General features: G+C 42.6%; 1 protein-coding gene across 1 annotated transcript; it reads left to right on the top strand.

Annotated features, from left to right (window-relative positions):
- Positions 1-688: 688 nt before the first annotated feature.
- Positions 689-19,210, top strand: EMILIN2 (elastin microfibril interfacer 2). Its single transcript, XM_031552813.1, has 5 exons — positions 689-2,630; positions 7,087-7,416; positions 7,932-7,970; positions 13,722-13,856; positions 14,890-19,210. Exons 1-5 carry the CDS (start codon positions 752-754, stop codon positions 15,225-15,227), a joined length of 2,721 nt encoding a protein of 906 aa, XP_031408673.1. The 5' UTR covers positions 689-751; the 3' UTR covers positions 15,228-19,210.
- The last annotated feature ends 1,023 nt before the right edge of the window (positions 19,211-20,233 follow it).

The following is a 20,233-nucleotide window of genomic DNA, read 5'->3' as shown; positions in this document are numbered from 1 at the left end:
TTGAATTATGTGAAGGATATCGTGCAAAATCAGAGTTGGGACTATGCATGATGTTGTTATAGAGTTTGCTCCTTTGTGCATAATGACAAAAGGGTGTGTATATAAATAGTCTACTTGTACTTTTTTCGTTGAAAGAGCATAGTGCTAGTGTTACTTTAATTTTGGATATGCAGAGATCATGCATTGTTTGCTTTTTAAATATGTATCAAGTTAAGGTTAGGGTTGCATAATTTTGAAATGAGTGTGATAACAAAAGTGAAAAACTCTATCCAGTATATGCATTTGAACTCAAACTCAGCAAAATACTGGAGCACAAAGCCTCTTCATGCAAATAAGTTATTGCTACTCAAATCTTCGATGGAAATCGAAGAGCAGCACATGCTAAGTTATTGTTATAGAGGATACCATTGTTTTAAGATAATTGTGCCTAGACATATATAAATCTGTGATGTTTAATTAGTGATTTTCTGCTTGCTAATTTATTTACAAATAGTATCGTGGCAGGAATTGGTCGATGTTCTAAAACTTATAGTTTGAAATTATTTGGTAAACTACTGAAAGAACTAATAGGAAAAGGAACAAACATTGTGCATTCTAGAACATTATTTGGATTTCAGCAAAAGTACAGTCGTTTTCAGTTGACTGAATCAGACACAGCTAGGAATACTTATATAAAGACTTTGTCTGTTATTTCTTTGAAACAGATGCTGAACCAACAGAAGTGCCAGAACCTCCACCACATGAGAAGAAAATGCAGTTTTTTGAGGAAGAATTATTCAGGCTTACACGATCAGTGATAGAACTTCAGTCCTCCTTGGCACGTGTGAATGAAAACCTGAAGCTGACTGTTCAAGAAGATGCCAGTAAGATGTTGGTCACTTGGCTGAACAACCTTTATGATCGCCCAGAGCCTGATAGTGCGGTTAGTGGTGAAACAGACAGTATTCATCTGCCTGGACTCCTCAGCAATAAAGATCAGAAAGACCCTTTTCTTGATTTTGAAGTGGAAGATCTAAAGTCTGAGCTAGCTGAGGTCAAAAAGGCCTTGAAGAACAGGAATGATAAGCTGGAGGAACTGAATGGTAAAGTAAAAGGCTATGAAGGACAGTTAAAACAACTGCAGGAAGCAGCGCAGGGACCTACAATAACAATGCCTAGTGACAATATATATCGGGAATATATAGACTCAAAATTTGAGTCCCTCAGACAGGAATTGCTGGAAGGATTTGAAAAGAAAATGGCAGATCTGAAGAACTCTTGTGAATACAAACTACAGGATATCCAGCAGCAGTGTGATGACAATGAAAATAACTGTTTAGGTATAATAGATGTTATAAAAGGCAAAGAAAATGACTTGAAGAAAGAGATAAATTCTCTCCGTACTCAGATTCCATCAAACCATTCCAGTTGTTGCAAGGAGAGTGAGAGAAATGACTTGGACCAGCAGATAAAAGATTTAGACAAGAAGCTTGACAGAGTTGTGGAAGCACACAGAATCTTGAATGTGAGAATAGATAATGAAATCAGTCGATTGTCAACTCCGGATTTGGAAGACATGTTTGGTGAGAGGCTGGAGGAGCTAGATGCAAGGATGAACATCACTGAACGAAATGCTGAAGAGCACTGCTTTTATGTTGAGGAAACCCTCCGAAACACTATAGCTGTTGAGGCAGATGAACTGAGAGACTTGTTTGACCAAAAGCTACGGGCACTAGAAGATAGGCTGGGTGGCACTATTTTAGAGATGGCTAATTCCACAGACCCAGATGGAATGTACATGAATCCTGTGCCTATCATGCCCACTGACACTGGGTTTGCAAATGAGCAATTTACAGCAGAGGTGAATCTCATGAAGAACAAACTGCTGTCCCTTGAACGCCTCTGTGGGCAGAAATGTCAGTCTGCACCACAAGGTATGGAGAACCTTCAGAAAGAGCTAGAAAATTGTAATAACAATTACAGTCACTTGCTTATGAAAACAGAGAACAACTCTGCTCTTCTGCAATTTTTAAACAGCTCTCTTAATGAGAAAATCAAGGGTAACCAGCGCGACAACCAGAAAATACAGAGAGATTTACGTGTACTCCGGTATAGTCTAAATGTCATGGATAAAGATGTAAAGAATATTCAAGATGGCTTGAATAGTTGCAAGGAACAACTTCTGGGAGTCAACTCTACCTGTAGAAAGACACAAAGAGGTGTCTACCGAAAAATTGATCAAATGCAGAAGACATTTGCAAATCAAACCATTCATCCTAGCGATAATTGCTGTGGTGAAGTAAGAGAGAGACTAGAACAATTAAATGACCAAATCCTGAATGATCATAGGAAGTGTAAAGAAAAGACCCACGGTATGCAGGATGGTGTTTCAGATTTTGAGAGCAGAGTCTCACGTGTTGAAAAGGTTTGTGGCAAGCTGGACTCTGTTTCGGGTAGCTTGCAGAAGATAAAAGAAGGTCTAGATAAGCACGTGAGCAGCTTATGGAACTGCATACGTGAAATGAATGGAACTATATCATCTCATTCCAAAGATATTTCTGGCCTCAAAAATTCTGTCCAGCGGTTTTATGGTCAGGTCTCCAAAATCACCACAGACATGGAAAGCATGCTGAAATCACAGTCTGACACAAGTAAGTTTTCCTGCCGTTTTATTTGCTTTTAACAGGCCTTCTTTTCTGAATCATATATAGAGTAACTAAACAAAGGAGGAAAAAATTAGTTTTACACCATTACTGCTTTGTTTTTACAGCAACTGCAATTTTGACTCTTTGCTTTAGAACGCCACAGAGAACTTTGACTGCTTTTTAAAAGCATTCTTTAAAAAAAAAAAAAAGTACCATGTGCTTTCATGCTTACTTTAAGCAAGAATAAGGGGAGTAGAAAAATAATATTTTTAGATAGTGTATTTAAATGAGTTATAGTTAATAATTATCTGTGGGTGTTATTCCAATTAATTTTATTCAGCTTCATTTTTTGTATGGGTGTAGAGATGAGATTATGTGTGAGAATCCCCCAGCAGATTCCTCAAGGGGAATTTAAGGGTAAGCTGAGAAAAGACAAAGGAATTTGAATTTATGATAAGAAAGATTCCCTGTAAGTTTTTTCCATAGCATGTGTTAATAATTATAACTCAGCATCAACTCTTTCATGTGCAGCTCTCACAAACAAGCTCTGGCATATTTTGATGTGTCAATTTAACACTTCATAGCCCTACCAGAAGTTTGCATTCCCACAGTGTAGTTGGCAAGTTGACAATACGCTTACGTCACCACTGGCATTGTTTTCACACCTCGGCCAATTCTGTTGTCATCCAACTTGTTAGCTTAATGTACCTTCCCGGTGAGTGTCAAGTTTGTGTTAGAGTGGTTGAGAAGCAGAGGCACATCCCCTTTGGTTCATAATACCATGAAATGGTGACTTCTGCATGTCAGTGAACCTGGCCATGATGGTTTAGAGACCTTGCCAAATGCCAGTCACTCCCCTCTGCAGTTCTTGTCTAAAATTTCAGCAGTGTTTTTTGAAAGAGTCAAAGTTTACTGAAGCAAGTTGGTTTCCTGTTTCTGTTTCCATGAGAAAAAAGAAAACGTAGGAAGTTCAGACTGTTCTGAAATTTCACTTTTCAGTTGGTTGTGTAGTGCAGGAGATGCTTCTCATTTTAATTCTGCGTATATCTGAGGTAAATTTGACACAAGGCAAATTACTGTGCTAAAATTGGCATAGAGGTGCCATGTTTGGGCTGTCCAGTCCTTCTGGAGTATTAATTCCTGGATGAAGTTGGTGCCTTCAGAGGGCAGAATGCATTCGGGTGGTGAGAGAGCAGTAGGAAAAAGGCCAATTTCTGTGTATGGCCTAAATCTGAAGAAAAGGTGCTGAAAGAAAACCTCATAGGTTATTGGAGCTGGTGGTGGTTGGGAAAGATCTGATGCATAACTGAGAGTGTGCTTGTGTGCATGGAAAAATTTCTTCAGGAAAGATCTAAAGCAATTTCTGTTGGGAAGAATGCTTCTCCCACCCCCAGGCAAAGACTTGAAAGCTTGTGCTAGATGTGTTTGTTTTGAGTGTTTGATTAAGACCAAATGTATTGCAGTACTTAATACAAAATTCCTTCTCAGGTGAGAAGCTCTTGTATTAAGTACTAATTAATTTTTTTATTTTTTTTAATTCTCTTCCATTAAAGGCAGAAGTGAGGAGGAATAGAAGAGGTTCATAATTCTTGGATATTCTTAGTAAAATCTTCTCTCAACCTCTATTTCAGCATTATAACGCATTAAAAAGCCTAAGCTTACCTGGGCTGCCATAGCATAATTCAGTTTCATAGCAGAGCTGTTCTCTGCATCCACCACTGGGTTTTAAGGCTCCCAGGGAGAAGCCCAGCTGTTAGAGCTGGGAAGTGCGAGTAACCTGGGCGGCTGGTTCTGCTTCAGGCTGCTTCTGGCCCCTCAAGGGTTCATGCGTTGATCCTCGAATGTTTCCAATTAAAATAATACAGTCTAGCACAGCAGTCTGGGTAAATTTTGATAATTGGAGGTCCAGAAATATTTTGGCAAAAGCGCCTTTTTGGAAAGCAGTTTGGGAGCCCCGTTACGGGAGCTGGGCACGGCTCTAACAGTTTTTACGTTCATGGTCAGTGTGACTGCAGGATCCTCTCTGATACCTATGCAGATTGGAAAGGTTTTCAGTTCTGGCTGTAGATCAGTGCTAAATTTCTTCTGTGCTATTTGCCAGTGTATCGTAGCATTCAAGTGATATCATTCGACTTCAGAAGGGCCAGAACTGGAACAACTCGTTACTAATATGGTTGTTGAGGACAGTAAGGAAAGGATAGTTTAGAAGGAATGCAACTTCAACTCTTATCACTGAATCTAAGAGTGTTGCTATATTTTCTTCAGAATTTTTTTATTCAGATGTTTTGAATTCAGAGCCCAAACTAAGACACTGCATTAGAGAATGGCTGCACGTGACAGCACACAGAGACCCAGAGGCCAGAAGCATGTGGTATTAGTTTGGATTTCTGGTGAAGATTGCATAACTTTGTTCTGTTAGCATTAAACAAGGTGGTGGCAGGTGGTAGTCTGCTCCAAGCACGTAAATGACTGCATATGATGTATTTGCCAAGGTAATGCAATCCAGCCATATTTTGTCCAAAATAAAATGATTGCTGCCCCCAGCTTCTCATCTTATACTATAAGTCCTTGCAGAAGAGCTTCTCATTGCAGTCTGTTCCTCTCTGCAGACACAATTGCTCTTCAAATGTTGTGAAACTAAGTGGTGTTAAAGTCAGAGGTTTCTTTTTTGCTGCTGGCTTTTCATACGGATTCATGAAACTTTTTGATGGATGGAAGTATAGTCTTATAGCCAGCTGCTTGTAGTTTGCTTTGGTTACTGTTATTTGACCTGAGCTGCAATTCCTCTGGTGATTGTCTCTGTAGAAGAGTTTGAAAAATAACAGCTAAATATCATCTGCTGAACTTAAAATCTAAGAAACAGACTGTATACTCTGCATTACGTCAGTGAGAGATAACATTAACTGTTAGCATTGTATCACAAATTAGGATAATAGAATCGCAGAAAGGTTTGGGTTGGAAGGAACCTCCAAGCCCACCCAGTCCCACCCCGTGCCATGGGCAGGGCTGCCCCCCAGAAGCTCAGCTGCCCTGGGCCCCATCCAACCTGGCCTTGAGTGCGTCCAGGAATGGGGCACCACAGTTTCTCTAAGCAGCTGTGCCAGCACCTCACTGTCCTCTTAGTAAAGCATTTTTTCCAACATCTAACCTAAATCTCCCCTCTTTTAGTTTAAATCCAGGGCAAAGAACTCATTAAGTATCTCAGCTTTCTCCATGTCTAAAGAAGCCATTCTCTCTTCTCATTTCCCAGAGGGTACACTCTCCTTTGCTTGTCTCTTAGGACAATCAGCCAGCAAATCTCAGGAACACATTTTAGAGGGCACATATAGCAAATGAATGCAGGTGTTACGAGACTGTGACTTTGGATAGCCTTGTAGTAATCTGGAAAGCTTACGTGAAGTTCTTATGAGAGGTATGGAGGGCCTAGATCCTGCTGCAGACTCTGGAGTGTCTGTCATGGTGAGTTGAATTGGGTAGTTTGCAAGGGGATGTTTGTCCATTTCTCGCTCCCATCCCTTTGCCTAAAGTCATATTTCAGTCTTAAATTTCAACAAATATATCCAGTGCTAATGTACAATATCAATATAGTTAGAAATTTTGAAATGTGCATTTAAGCAGTACTTTTTTTTTGTTAATACCATTCTTGATGTAGACATAATTCAGCTTCACACGTCAGAGGATATTGTATCCTTAAATTTAATCTAGAACTTCATTTCTATGAATACATCATAATTCCTGCAAGGGATTTAGAACTGGAACGGATCTCAAATGTAACTGTGTCAGCCCTGATGTCGTATGCATTGGCTGCCCTGCTGGAAAACTCTCTTAATGGTATCTCTTCTTTTTAAACAATAAAGGCACTTTGGATAAATTATATCCTCGGGTTCTGCCTTTGTTGTTAGAAAATATTAGTAATGGGAGCACTTAGAATTATTAATTCATTGCTTTTCAAAGGAGAGGAAAAAAAATCCCGAAGCCAGTGTCCATTTACTCTTTTTCTTCTGTGGATTTTTTTTTTTCATGGTAATGCTCAAGGCTTGCATATGAACAAGTCTGCCCTGTGCTGGGTGTTGAGGGCAGAGTAGAAGGAAGAGATGTCAGCAGGAGGGATTGATATGAAGGAAGGAGGGAGAGCATGAAGCGGAGATGAAAGCACTGGTGGGAGGCAGCTGTAAAATACAGGCCAGCTTGGTAAAGAAAGCCCAGGCTGGACTAATCAGGGAGTGTTCACAGGTTGCTTTGGCTGTTGCTCTTCCCATCCCTCTGGCACAGGCTGAGGAAGTGGGCAGTCTAATATTTCAAGTGCATTGTGGAGTTTTATCCACGTGGCTCAGTGTCTGAGTGGTAAGATGGTCTTGAATTGTGTCCCATTTAATTTTGAAATATTTTCATCAATGTGCATACAGCAATTCTGTTTTAGGCAAATAATTCTCGGTTATTTTCTTCTTCAAACGTTCCAAAGGGCGACCGGAAGCACCGCGGCAGGCAGTGCCACCGAGACCTCCGCTGCAGCCCCAGCCTGGCCCACCACTGCTGCCCTCCAGGCCCAGGATCCAGCCCCCACGGCAGCGGCCCCCACTGCAGCCACCGCAGCCCAGGCCTGCACGCCCGGCACTGCCTGGCTCAGCCCTGACTCCATTCCTGCCTGGCACGACAGGGATCATCCTGGAAACCGGGGAGGCCGGACCTCCTGGCACAGTGCTGATGTCAGGGAGAGGCCGGCTGAGAAGCGTCGATGGTCAGGCTGGTCAGAGCACCATGCCCATTGCGGAGGGGTACGCTGGAGCACCAGGTGAGAGTCAAACGAGTAGTGAATTCTTCAGTAAGACCCATGGACACGCCAGGCCTTTTCTAGGAGGGCCTTCCTGTTCACCCGTTACAGCTATTTGGAGCAGGCTTACGGCAGAAGTGATTTGTAATGGAGCTTGGCAGCCTCCAGCTGGCGATGGAAGCAGGGGAAACGTGCTCAGTGCCAGTTTTGTTGCCTTTGCCAGGGCTGTGCAGAGCATGATGTCAGTGGGCTGACGTAAAATTCTTGGTGAGTACAGCAGCATTTGCCACTAGGGAAACTTAACTTTTTCTTCCTGTAGTGCTTATAGTGTATTAGAATAAGAATTTAGTTTTCTTTGCCACAACCACCACAGCTTAATGATAATCTGAGCATTCTGTAGGAGATACCGTTTGTTAACTATTTCAGTAGGCTATTTTATGCTAACAGAGGATATTTTTCTAGAAGAATGCAATGATACTTTGTCATAATGTACTCAATTACATACCATGCAACACCATACTACTTTTCCTTTTCAGGATATCCGAAGTTATCGCCTCCAACCATAGACTCACAAGGTAAGACCATTGTTTCCTAGAAATTCTTTACACAGGTGCTTTACTTCAGACTCTGGAGACTGGCTGGGAGAACAAAGTGATGTTGAGGAAAATCTGACACATTTTTACTCTACCCAAGCATTAAATCTGCATCCTTTGAAAATTTGATCTTAAAAAAATAATTCATTTGGGGCTATTGTTGCTTATTTTGTGAGATTGGTTTTTTATTTTTTATTATGAAGGGTTTCTGTTTCCTAGCAAATGTCAGGACTGACCTTTTTTCCTTTTAAGTGAAAAAATATATAATTCTTTCCAATGAATTTAATATTTCTTTAGTAAGGGATTAATAAGGCTGATTCTAAGGTCTTGAAGCACTCTTAGTAGCTGAGATAGCACGTGAGCTGGTCCTTCTCATGGGGGAGTTTCTGCCTTTGTTGAAAAGATGATGACATGTTCCTGACTACAGTGAAAGTAGGAGTAATCCCACTGTCCACTACCATTTAGAAAGATGTAAAATGCAGTTTTCTAGGTTAGGTGTGGCTTTATTATTATTGTTCTTATCATAATTCACTCATGGATTTGTATGATAAACAGGTATATTACCTTTGTGTGGGAGACACTAGTTTGCCTCAATAACTATGTTGATGGGTTGCTGTCTGCCATACAGCCTCACACCTCGGATATTATCAAAGTCTTGTGAATGATATCCTGTGAATATTCCCACCCTTTCTTCACAAAGAATGATTTCATCTAAGTTTGTTTAAGGACGTATCATAAGTAGATACAAAATCAGGGCTCAGTGGCATCCAAAATCCCGACCTTGGGTTTTAGTTTAGTAGCCTTAACAAAATCACAGGTGCCCTTTGTGAAGGCTGATCTGGAGACTGACAAGAAGAGCTGTGAAGAGTCAATGTCATAATTCTGATGTATATAATTTCTAATTAAAAATCTATCAGGGCCTTGAAGCAATCTTGAGGATTGCAGTGGCAAAAACAAGCAGCAATAGATAAGGCTTCTGGAAAAGGATGTGAAGTGAAGAAAAGCTCATTTATCTTGATGCCAGCAAAGTCAATATAAATGCTAGATTTCTGTGATAAATTGATATCCTGGGGGTTTATTCTTCTCTATACAAACTTCTACAGTTATAGGCAGCAGTATTTTAATAGCTTTATGCTAAAAATGTATGAACTTGTGCGTGTTAAAAATGTTAGAAGGGCAAGGTGTGGTAGCTGATGTGCATGATTGCTGCTTGGTGGAATGTGTTGCAACAAAGGATATCACCCTGAGATCTACAGAGAGACAGGCTCAACCAAGGAGTTATTTTTCCTATCTATGCCTCTGAAGACTATCTCAAAATAAGACAGACTTGCTGATCTGTCACACTTCACCCAAAATGCCCTGCAGACCCTGAGGTCAGATAAGGTTGTAGAAAGCAGTTAGTATGGTGTGGTACAAATGTGATGTGGCACAAATAGCTATTTTACTTACTGGAGTTGGGGCATTTACACCCACTGACCCTAATCATATGAGTGGGGACTGCTTATAAATAGCATTGACATAGAGCTCTTTGGGGCAGAACACAGCAGCTGAAAAAGTTATAGAAATTAACAGCTGAGAAGGGGAAGATTTGGGGTTTATTGGAGGAAGAACTTAGGGTAAGACATTGAGGAATCTTTCATACTTAATTGTAATTAATTATATCTTTGTCAGTCTTCTACATTTTTTGGTACTGAAATTGTAATTTGAAAGATCAAGCCTTGTAGTATAGAATCATAGAATCATGGAATTGCTCAGGTTGAAAAAGACCTTAAAGATCATTGAATCCAACCACAACCTAACCAAACTACCCTAAGTCTGACAACCCTCCGCTAAATCATGTCTCTGAGCAAAGTCCTATAATTCCTAAAACAGAAGGCATGTATTATTAAATTGGCCTTCTAAGTACTCCCTTTTGTTTCTGACTCCCTTTCATTTCTGTTTCTAAGCAAGGAGTTTATGATAAAGATGAGCTAAGTACCAGGACCAAAGTTCATCCACTTAATCCCTTTTACTATAAAAAGCATTGAATCAACTCTTATTGAAAAAAAAGCATCATGAGTAAATATTGAAGCATGACAATTTTAGAGCCATGAGAACTTTTCTTTACTGACAGTTGCAGAGGCAGAGGTCATAGATTGGCTGATGAACTGGTCTGGGAACCAATAAAAAAGTGCTTGAAGATCCCCAGTCACACAACTGGGCAAAGGCAGAGCCAAAAAGAGGATTTGGACACTCTGATCAGCATACAGAGGATCACAGTGAAAAAACTTTACTGAAAGCACAGACTGCCTTCCCCACCCTCTGGTTTGCATCGCTGGTAGTGCCCTCAACCCTGCAGCTCTGATGGAGGGTGATTGCTTCTCTCAGAGAAGCTTTATAGGAGATATAGGTTGGATATTAAGAAAAGTTTGATCTCAGAAAGAGTGGTGAGGCAGTGGCACAGGCTGCCCAGGGGGGTGGTGGACTCACTGCCCCTGGAGGTGTTCAAGAAAAGTGTGAACATGTGTGCACTGAGGGACATAGTTAATGGGCAATATTGATGGAAGGTGGATAGTTGGACTACATGATCTTAGAGATCTTTTCCAGCCTTGATGATTCTCTGATTATTGTGCTGTGTAGTACCAAAAACTGCTGAGCCGATTAACCCTTCTGCTCTATGAACACTGCTGAATATATGCAGAGGAATGTTGGTCTGGGCTTTTTAATTCTTCTCACTTGTCTGATATTGAACCATCTCCATGTGACTTATGACAGTAAAGCTATGGAAATGTTTCAAATATAAAACCGTGAGTTTATTGTGATGTAAGATTTGTGTTGCTGCAGGTGCTCCTTGATTTGAAGAAAAAGTTTATTGAATACTTAAATTCACCTGCTGTGCTTGTAATGGATTCTCTTGCTTATTTAGCCCTTTCTTTTGATAGTTTGACCGGGAACAATATTCTGTTATTACGTGTTAATGATTCAGTGCAGTGGAAGGCATTGCACCACTGGTTGTGTTTTGCCACTGTTTGTGTGAAAAAACAGCATAATTCACAGAAGCAGACTTGAAGGCCTGGGTAAAGGATAGATATTTGTGCAAGGAGCAGTAGGTCAGCCACAGGACAAACCTTTTCTGGCTGAGATTTGTAAAGTAGGAGCATTAAGACCAGAAAGGGCTGTTATGGACAGACTTTTAGGCAAAGTAGCTGTGTCTTCATAGCACACTGAATGAATTACAGAATCATTAAGGTTGGAAAAGACCACTAAGATCATCATGTCCAACCATCAGCCCATTCTCACCATGACCACTGATCGTGACCCTCAGTGCTACATCCGCACGGTTCTTGAACTGCTCCAGGGACAGTGACTGCACCACCTCCCTGGGCAGCCTGTGCCACTGTGTCACTGCTCCTTCTGAGAAGAAATTTTTCCTATTGTGTGTAATGATCCACTTCAGAAACAGGTGAATTTTTTGTGAAGCTTTTTCTCTGTCAAGCTGTGTCTTCATGAGGATTGTGTATGTGATTCCTAGCTTTTAAACGCTTTGAAGCTTTTCTTCCTGATTTTTTTGTAATTCCACATCACTCACTTAAGTGAGAGGTTCCAAGCCCAGATCTTGCCTGGAGAAACTGATCTCTGTGTGAGGAAAAGTATTTGCAGGTGGGGATATCTGTGGGAGGTTGGTTCATTTCTGTAAGGTTCTGCAAAAGCATTGCTGAGAGCTATTGGTAGGACTTGTGAAAGCTTCAAACAGGCACAGCTGCAGCTGGAAATCATAGAATCATAGAATAGCCTGGGTTGAAAAGGATCACAATGATAATGTAGTTTCAACCCCTCTGCTATATGCAGGGTCACCAGTCACTAGACCTGGCTGCCCAGAGATTCAGCCAGCCTGGCCTTGAATGCCTGCAGAGATGGGACATCTACGACCTCTTTTAAACTAATCTACAGGATATTTAGAGGCATTTAAGATTTCTTCTTTAGACCAGTACTCATAAAACTGAGCTGATGGCTTAAAAGAACAAGGCTGCGGATCTGAAGCAACTTCAGCAGCAAAATCTAAAGTCTATTCAGACAATTACTGTCAGTGAAGGAAAACCTAAGGGAAGCTGTGGTGAGCCAGGATAGGAGTCGGTTCCCCATCCAGATGGTATGTAGCTGCTGTGAGTGCGATATGGGCAAGCTGCAGAGTTTGTGCCATCTGTACTGTGTGGCTATAGGTGAGAGGAACCTGTCTGAGTCAACCAGCGAGAAGTTAGTTGATGTGCATTAACAGTTGGTAAGAGTAAGCTGAGAGTAGAAGGTGGTGTTAAAGTGCTGGAACTTTGCAGGAGCTCCTTAAGTAGACTTCCTGCAATTCATTTGAGTCCTTTCGAACAACTTCATCTCAGTTCAAAGGAGCTCTTGCACGTGCACTGGCAGCTAAAAGGGCTTCTGTCTCATGCTCACAAAGCAGGCTAAGTACTGAATGAGGAGATTTCCAAAGATACATGAGACATCTGGTTAATAGCCCCGAAGGGAACTGCTGGTGGTTACTTGCATCTCCTTCCCTTAAGTTCCCCTGTGTTTGTGCCAAGTTACTCAGGGGGAAAAAAGAAAAAAAGAAAAAAAAAAAGTCTAGTGCAGCATTGGTATATTCTCATTGTAGATAAAGATTTGTCACTTCTTCTGTATTGAAGTGAATTGAATGGTTGTATCATTGGTTGCTGATGGGCACTGTCAAATTGAGAGAAAGAGGAAACAAATATTTATTTTAAGGAAGGCAGAGCAAGCAGCAAGGACTGGCACAGCACAGAGATGACATGGATCCTAATCTGAATAGGGAAGAAGAGAAAGAGCAGCCAAGGGAAACTTTAAGTGTATTCATTACTTACCACTAGTTGTCTGAGCACAGCAACAAGAGCTGACCACTGCTGGCAGTATTCTTGCTTAGGGGGAAAGGAACTAAAACAGGATGAACAGGTGGGTGGTCACTTAAGTCTTGTCTTTAAGTCTGTCTTCTTAAAAGCAAAATTTTGTTCTAATTGTCCAAAGGACATTTCATCAATTACCAGTCTAACTGCACTGTTTAGCTGGTAAACAGATGATAGCCATTGTGAAATACTCATGTGTCTGTCCAATTTGCTTAGAAAAGAGTAAAGATATAGAGTGAAAAATTCCCCAAAAGAAAAAGAGAAGAGCCCCAGAGATGGTTCTTTTTGTTGGAATACCTCTTGCTTTTGTAGATGTTTTCACGCCTCTTTAGCAGAGGAGATCAGAGCTGTATGCAGCTTCTCAACTTAACTAGGAAAGCTGGCATGAACTATAGACCTTCACCACTTCTGTTGCCACTGTGATGGTGATACAGAGCAGAGATGTCCAGGGGCAGCCTGAATCCTGTGGAAATTTTATGGCAGATGCTTGCTAAATTCAGGTACGGCATGATTTCCACTTGCAGCATTTATGAGCCACATTCCTCTTCCTTAGAAGGAAAAACAACTTGTCGGCAATGCCTGTTTTCTGACTGGGAGCTGGGAGGCTGTGGCCAAGAGGGAAGTGTTACAGTACTCAGTTAATGTCTTTTTTTATGGTGAGACACCTGGGGCTTGGGCCAACAGTATAGAGTCTGCTAATTCTGGCATCCCTCAAGGGCTAGGCTGAGTGGTGTACCTGTGGGAACAGAGACACTGGGTTATAAACAATAGTTATAAACCATTACAGGGAAGGGCTGTGTTGTCCTGAAGTGACCCTAAGTCATGTTCTTACCCATTTTAGGACCTGCTGCTGCTGCGGCCTCTCTGGTGTCCTTTTCAGCTGGGCTCACGCAGAAGCCTTTCTCCAGTGACGTTGGCGTGGTTCACTTTAACAAAGTGCTCGTGAATGATGGGGATTATTACAATCCCAATACAGGTAACAGCCAAAGAACGAACCCACGGAGATGCCAGATGGCAGTAACACGTTACCAGGGTATGATGCCATCTCTGGCCTTGTGGCGCATTGAACAAAACAAAATACATGAGTCCACCCAAACCAGATCCACCACGGTAGGAGCTTCCCATGGATTTAGCAGGCATACACTTGTAATATTTGGTTTTCCACACCATCTCAATCATGCTGAGGCACAGCTCATCACCAGCACTGCAGGTCTGTGTTCCCACCCCACCTCAAGCAGCTGCATCCAGTTAGAGCTGAGAAGCACATGCTAACCCACCTCACTGTGGCCTGAGCAGAGGAAGGAATGAGGTAATGTATTTTACCTCCCCAGTGACGGTTACCATGGCCACCTCCTTCTCAAGTGTCATATCACTTGAGGGTGTTAGGCGTGCCTCAGCCTACTGGACACTTGAAAAACACGTGGCTGCCTTTTGCTTCCTCACCCAGCTATGAGTTGTGGCAACTCCTTAGGACAGGTGGCTTCTGAGCATGGACAAGACATGCTAAAGTCCTTAAGGACTGGTGGGCTCTGACACAAAATAAGCAGTAGGATTATATGTGTATCTCTGCAACAGGAGGGTGGCTACAGCCCAGGCAGTGCACCTGCAGCACGATGAGCCTATGCCTGATTCCTTGCTTCTAAGTCTTCAGTATAAACCATCTCTGACCGCACCTGAAACACCTCCTGAACTTCCATGAGCTGGCTCTGTAACGCTGAGGGCTGTGCAGAATTACTGAAAGCTGCCATGACTGAAGTGTACATCCCTGTGGTGTTGGTACTTTCTGCACGCTGAGTCTGCAGTTCTAAAATGAATGGTAATGGAAGAGTCCTGTAGTTCAACACTCTCCTTCGCCTTCAAAACTGCTTCCAGTTGGTCAGCTGCCTGAGCAGTTATCTGTGTGAGCAGTGGATAATCCATGTTGCTTAGTGTTTGTCATTGTGCATAGGGTGCTTGGGCCAGTCCGTGTTGACCAAGACGGACAAGCTCAGCCTGTCTCTCTCCCGCAGGCATATTCACATCACCATATGAAGGGCGCTACCTGATCACGGCTGTGCTGGCTCCAGAGAGAGATGAGTATGTTGAAGCAGTGCTGTCCGTCTCCAATGCAAGCGTTGCTCAGCTGCACACAGCTGGGTACAGAAGGGAACTGCTGGAGTACCACAAACCCTACTCGGGGAAACGGACCTGTGGTGGTCCTGGAACATTCCACCTTGTTCTTCACCTCAAAGCAGGAGATGAAGTAAATGTCGTCGTAACAGGAGGCAAACTGGCCTACACAGACTCTGACGAAATGTATTCCACATTCAGTGGGGTTCTCCTTTATCCTTCTATTTCCCATGTTTAGGCCCACCATCAAACAGGAGAGAAGGGTAAGATATTCTGAAGAAATTAAGAGTAATAAAATTCAAAGCTTTAATATATTCAGTTTATATATTTGATTTCAATGATGAGTTTGTCAATAATGAAACCTTTTCCTTGTCCTCAGTTACCAGAGATAGCTACAGCAGACCTGGTTCTGTAACCAAACTAGCTCTTTCCCCATGTCCTTGTTTACCTGTTACAGACAGAACAGCTGTTAAGCAAGTTGCATTCTGAGTAGATACTTTTCCACTGTGCTCTTTCCCCTATCAAATATCCTTTTCCGTTTTATCCCCAGTTTATCTCTGCCAGCATCCCAAGTGTATCAGAGTTTACACCTTAGCTGAAGTTTACAGCTGCAGTCAGCTATTTTTGCGCTTTCGATAAAGCAGGGACAAGAAAGTGAGATTGTACAGGACACCATCGATGACTTCCTAGTCCTTGTGTTCTTTAATAATATGTCGTCAGTACATTATCACAAACCAAAAAGCAATTGCTAACCATGGTGGTGCAAAGCAGAAAATGATGTTTGCATCAGGTTTTTTTCTCGCCTTTAAGGACCAAGTGCAGTGCTCAGAGAGGGGGTGAGTGACTCCAGCACTGTGCAAGGAGGAACATCCCTTGCCCCAGCTTTTCACTGGGTGGGTGAGAACTTTAAGACTTCTGACAGTGCTGTTCTCTGGAACTCTTACAGTTTTTGCATTAAGAAGCTATTTTTCTTCTTTGTTGTATTGTAAAAGATAGGCTAGAGGAAAAACACATGGTATGGGAAAACAGACTTTTTAACCAGTACTGTCCAATGTACAAACAACGCACCCGAGGCACTCTGATTTTGTTTTAGCAACTTCCTGCTTCAAGTGAGCTTTGTTCTACTTGTTTCACCATTCAGCATCAGTTGCTATGGATGGAGCAACTTCCCTCTTAGTTTAAGCCGCAACAATGTTTTGTTTCTCCTGTCAGCCACTTCTCAGTGAAGGTGAGAAAAAGGGTTTTTTGTCTCTTGTGTTAACATTTTGAGCTCCTCTGTGGCTGGAAAAAAATCTTAACCACGCTTTGATATGGGCAGAACTATTCACTGCCATCTATATGTTATACAAGTGGATCATCTTCTCATATTCTATTCCTCCTGCATAGAACTATATTTATTATCAGTGGTTTGTGTAGTACATTTTCCTTCTTATGAATCCAGAATGGCTTTTCACAGCACAGACTAGATAATTCCTTTATGTGAAGGAAAAACTCCTTGTGCTGTAAGCCTTCATCTGAAGCCTTTCCCATCTGAGGAGGTCAGATGAACACTTGCCTTTGTTGCATAGTTTTGGAATAGATACTCCCCAGTAACTCTGTTTCCAGGCGATGAGATGGGACCGTCCCACAACAAATGATCACATCCTGGAAGTTGAGCTGCCTTTGAGAAATGCAGACAGAAAAAGCTCTATCCCCCTAGGAGCTCTGCGTCAGTGCCTTTGCAGATATAGGAAGGAGCAGAGGAAGGAAATGGCCAGCAGATTTTTAAAGCGTGTGAATGAAGAAGGTCTCCTGGCACCTGATTTTCTGCAGTTGGGGTTCTGCTGCCAAGCAGGAGGTAGCGCTGGATGTATTCTGCAGCAGAAAGGTTGCTGGTGCAGGAGCATCTGTAGGCAGCAGCTGAAGGCACCTGGCACACTTGGCAGCCTGGGGAATGGAGCCAGCCCCTCTCCCTTCCCTGAGCTTGTCCTGATCTGTGCCGGAGCCATTAGCATGCAGTTGGCAACCTTGTGCCCATTCAAGAGTATCCTTTCTTCTGTCCTAAATCAGCAGCCCACTGCTCTCTCACTCCTTCAAGGTCTCCGAATTGAAGGGACAGACTGGAAAGATTTCTTTTTAGTCTTTCTGAAAGCCAATTACATCAACTGTATATATATATATATATATGTCTGTGTACATTCTGAATCAATTTCTCATTATGTATGAAAGCTGTAGAGGCGTTTTTCCTTTTAGGATATTTTCTACTCTCTTCAAGAAAGCTGTGTGCTCTAAGAAGCTGGCTGCTGTCTCTGTGTGACTCAGTATTGTTGCATTTTGGTGCCTGTTCTAAAAATGACTCATGGAAACAAACAAAGCAATCTGAGTGCCTGGGGAGTCCCAGCTGGCAAACACCACCTCTTCATTTTTATTTTTTTCCCCTCCAAGTGAGGCATATTTTTAAGAATCAGTGGTGCAAGTTTAGCACTGGAATTGCATAGGTTTCATCACCTGATTCTCACCTAACTGCTCTTCCAGGCTTCTACCTCCAGCACACACATTCTCCCGAGCACGGTGCCCTCAAGGCACGACGCTGTCTTTTGCCAGGATCCTCTTCCTTGCACCTGGGAACTGAGAGTGATCCCACACAACCAGTATTCATATGCAGCTATAAAGCATTTTCTAAACTATATCACAGCAGGAGTGGGTCTCAGGGGTGTATTTTGAGAACACTGTATAGTGCTTTTAGGGATCATTTCCCATTCACTATCTCTAGTGATAGCTAAAGCTATGAACTATGAACGTTGATGAGGAACCTCTGCGTTACACTCCTGCCTTTGCTTGAGAAAAATGAACCTTAATTACCACTGTCTCAGTAATTGCTATAATTGGGGCAAGTGGCTCAGACCTTCTCAAAGCTTTCAGGACATAATATCTGCCCAGCTGGGATGATTGAGATGCTGTAATACAGGAAAGGGGGATTAGAGATCCAGTTGCTCCTTCAGTCAGAACTTCATTAAAACATTAAAGCAGGATTCTTTGGCAAATCAAGCAAAATTATCTTGTCCCCTGTGCTCCAGTTTCCTATCATCAGAACAGGACAGACCAGCAAGCTGACAGCCAGGGAACGTGCCCCTGCTCTGGCCAAACACATTGCATCCCAGATGGAAAAGGCAGCAGAGAGCCAAACAAATCAATAATTGCAGGAAATCATAGGCAAGCTAAGAGCAAAGCAAGAAGGCAAATTTTCACCACAAAACATACGAAACTACCTCATTAATTTAATTTGCTGTTAAGCCTTAGAGGACATTACTATTCTGACCATTCAAAGCAATGAGGATTTTCAACAGCATCCCACCCTACAGCCATTCAGTGTACCCTAGGTTACTTGCAGCAGTTTTGCACAGTTCTACTGACAGAGCATCTGATCAGCTTGGTGAGGATAACCAGCCATTCCAGAACCACTACAAACAGTCAAAGAAGAACAGCTGTAAGTAGAATGCATAGAAGGCAACTTGAAACAAAGTGCATGCAAGTCCTCACTAGAGCTTGAAAAGGCCCAAAGGCACAGGGAGCACACAAAGGGCTCCTCAGCTACAAGCTGGAGATTTGTATCAGGAGCAAATTTCTTCCTGAGGAGTTGGACTCAATGATCCTAATGGGTCCCTTCCAACTCTGGCTATTCTGTGAATCAGGAGCATTGTATTTGCTAAGTAAGTCCTTATGGCACAGCGCAGTAGTGGATATGGATACGTTCCACCAAAACCACAAATGCTGTCACACTGTCAGCTTGGGGATGGAAGGAACATCTGCTTCCTTGAGCCTTGACCAACAGGTAGGCTTTGGTTCCAAGTTGCTCCGAGATAATGGCGCAGAGTGCAGACTGTGCAGCACGAGGCAGATTTGCAGTCAAGCCAGCCCTCCTGCAATGTACCCTGCAGACTTCAGACAAGGTGCAAAATAACAGCTCTGCCAATTTTTTGTACAAGGGGGACTCTAAAGAACACCTTAGAACATGTTCATACATAAGCAGGTTTTGGCATTTATGGATTTTGCTATCTTGATTGTATTAGAAAAGTATTGATTTTTTTTTCAGCGAAGAGCAGCTCATTTGAGTGTATGCTTTGTATGCATATGTATACATACAAAAATGGATGTACAGAAACTGATATCCAGGAACAGGAAGAAAATTGTTCAGTGAACCCAACTGCTGCCATGTCCAAATAAAACCTGCCTGTTTTGTGATCTTGGTGCTCCTTTGCTTTCCAGTGAATGCAGTACTATCGTAAGCTGAAATTTTTGCTCTCTCCTCTACCACCTTTAGAACTTCAGGTTCTGGTTTCTTAGTCAAGTTTCCATGTGTATATTTACTTCAGTGTCAGACACTGGTACAGGTTTTGTGGTAGTACAGAAGTTCCGCCAACACAGTTCTTAGCCGCCCTGATTTCTGGCTATTTCAGTTAATCTCCAAATTTGGATTGGAGAGAGTAAGTTTTATAATAAGTCAGGACAAAATATGGACAGGTAGGAAGAAGGAGAAATAGTAAGGAAAGGGGTGGGAGGTAATAAGTAATTAGGAAAAAACCGTGAAGAGCCTCAGATCTCTGTGCTGGTTAAGCATTACCTGCAGATGACAGCTGCTGAAAGTGCGCTTCAACAGCACAAATCGACGTTTGAATCAGAACTCTTCTGGGCACACTTCCTGACAGAGGAAGATTCTGTAGCACTCGGGAAGAGGTGACTCAGTGGTGCTTGCAATTATCCCAACACACAGTTCATTGTATCTGGCCCAAATGGTGCCCAGGTGCACACACGGCCTCCCCCAGGGCTCTCGATGTGCAAAACGGATGATGGCATGACAAAGCCTGCCCTTGCACACACACAAGAATTCCATTCTTGGAAACTACAGCCACACCCATCAGAACATGGTTAGGGCCGCACGGCTCCCTGCAGCACTCCTTCAGCATGCCTGCCCACCTCTTCATTGTGTGACTGTGGGAAAAGTGGAGGTTAACTCACATGCAGGAGCCCAGCTGGGAAAGAAGAAAGGACCAGACTGTATGTAACAGCACTGGGTCCTCACATGCTGGATGCAGGCACTGGAAGACACAGGAACAGTCATGGAATTCCAGACACAACCCTGCTGTGGTCTCCCCTCCTCACCACCTCTCCCTCTCACAGGGAGATCAGGCCTGCCACCTCACAGGCTATGCAACCACCTTCCTTTGGGACTCCGGCAAGCCGTTGGTGAGGCTCCTTGCCAGCCCC

This window comes from Meleagris gallopavo, chromosome 3 (assembly GCF_000146605.3).
Source record: "Meleagris gallopavo isolate NT-WF06-2002-E0010 breed Aviagen turkey brand Nicholas breeding stock chromosome 3, Turkey_5.1, whole genome shotgun sequence".
Taxonomy (NCBI): domain Eukaryota; kingdom Metazoa; phylum Chordata; class Aves; order Galliformes; family Phasianidae; genus Meleagris; species Meleagris gallopavo.
This window is presented reverse-complemented; position numbering and strand designations above follow the sequence as displayed.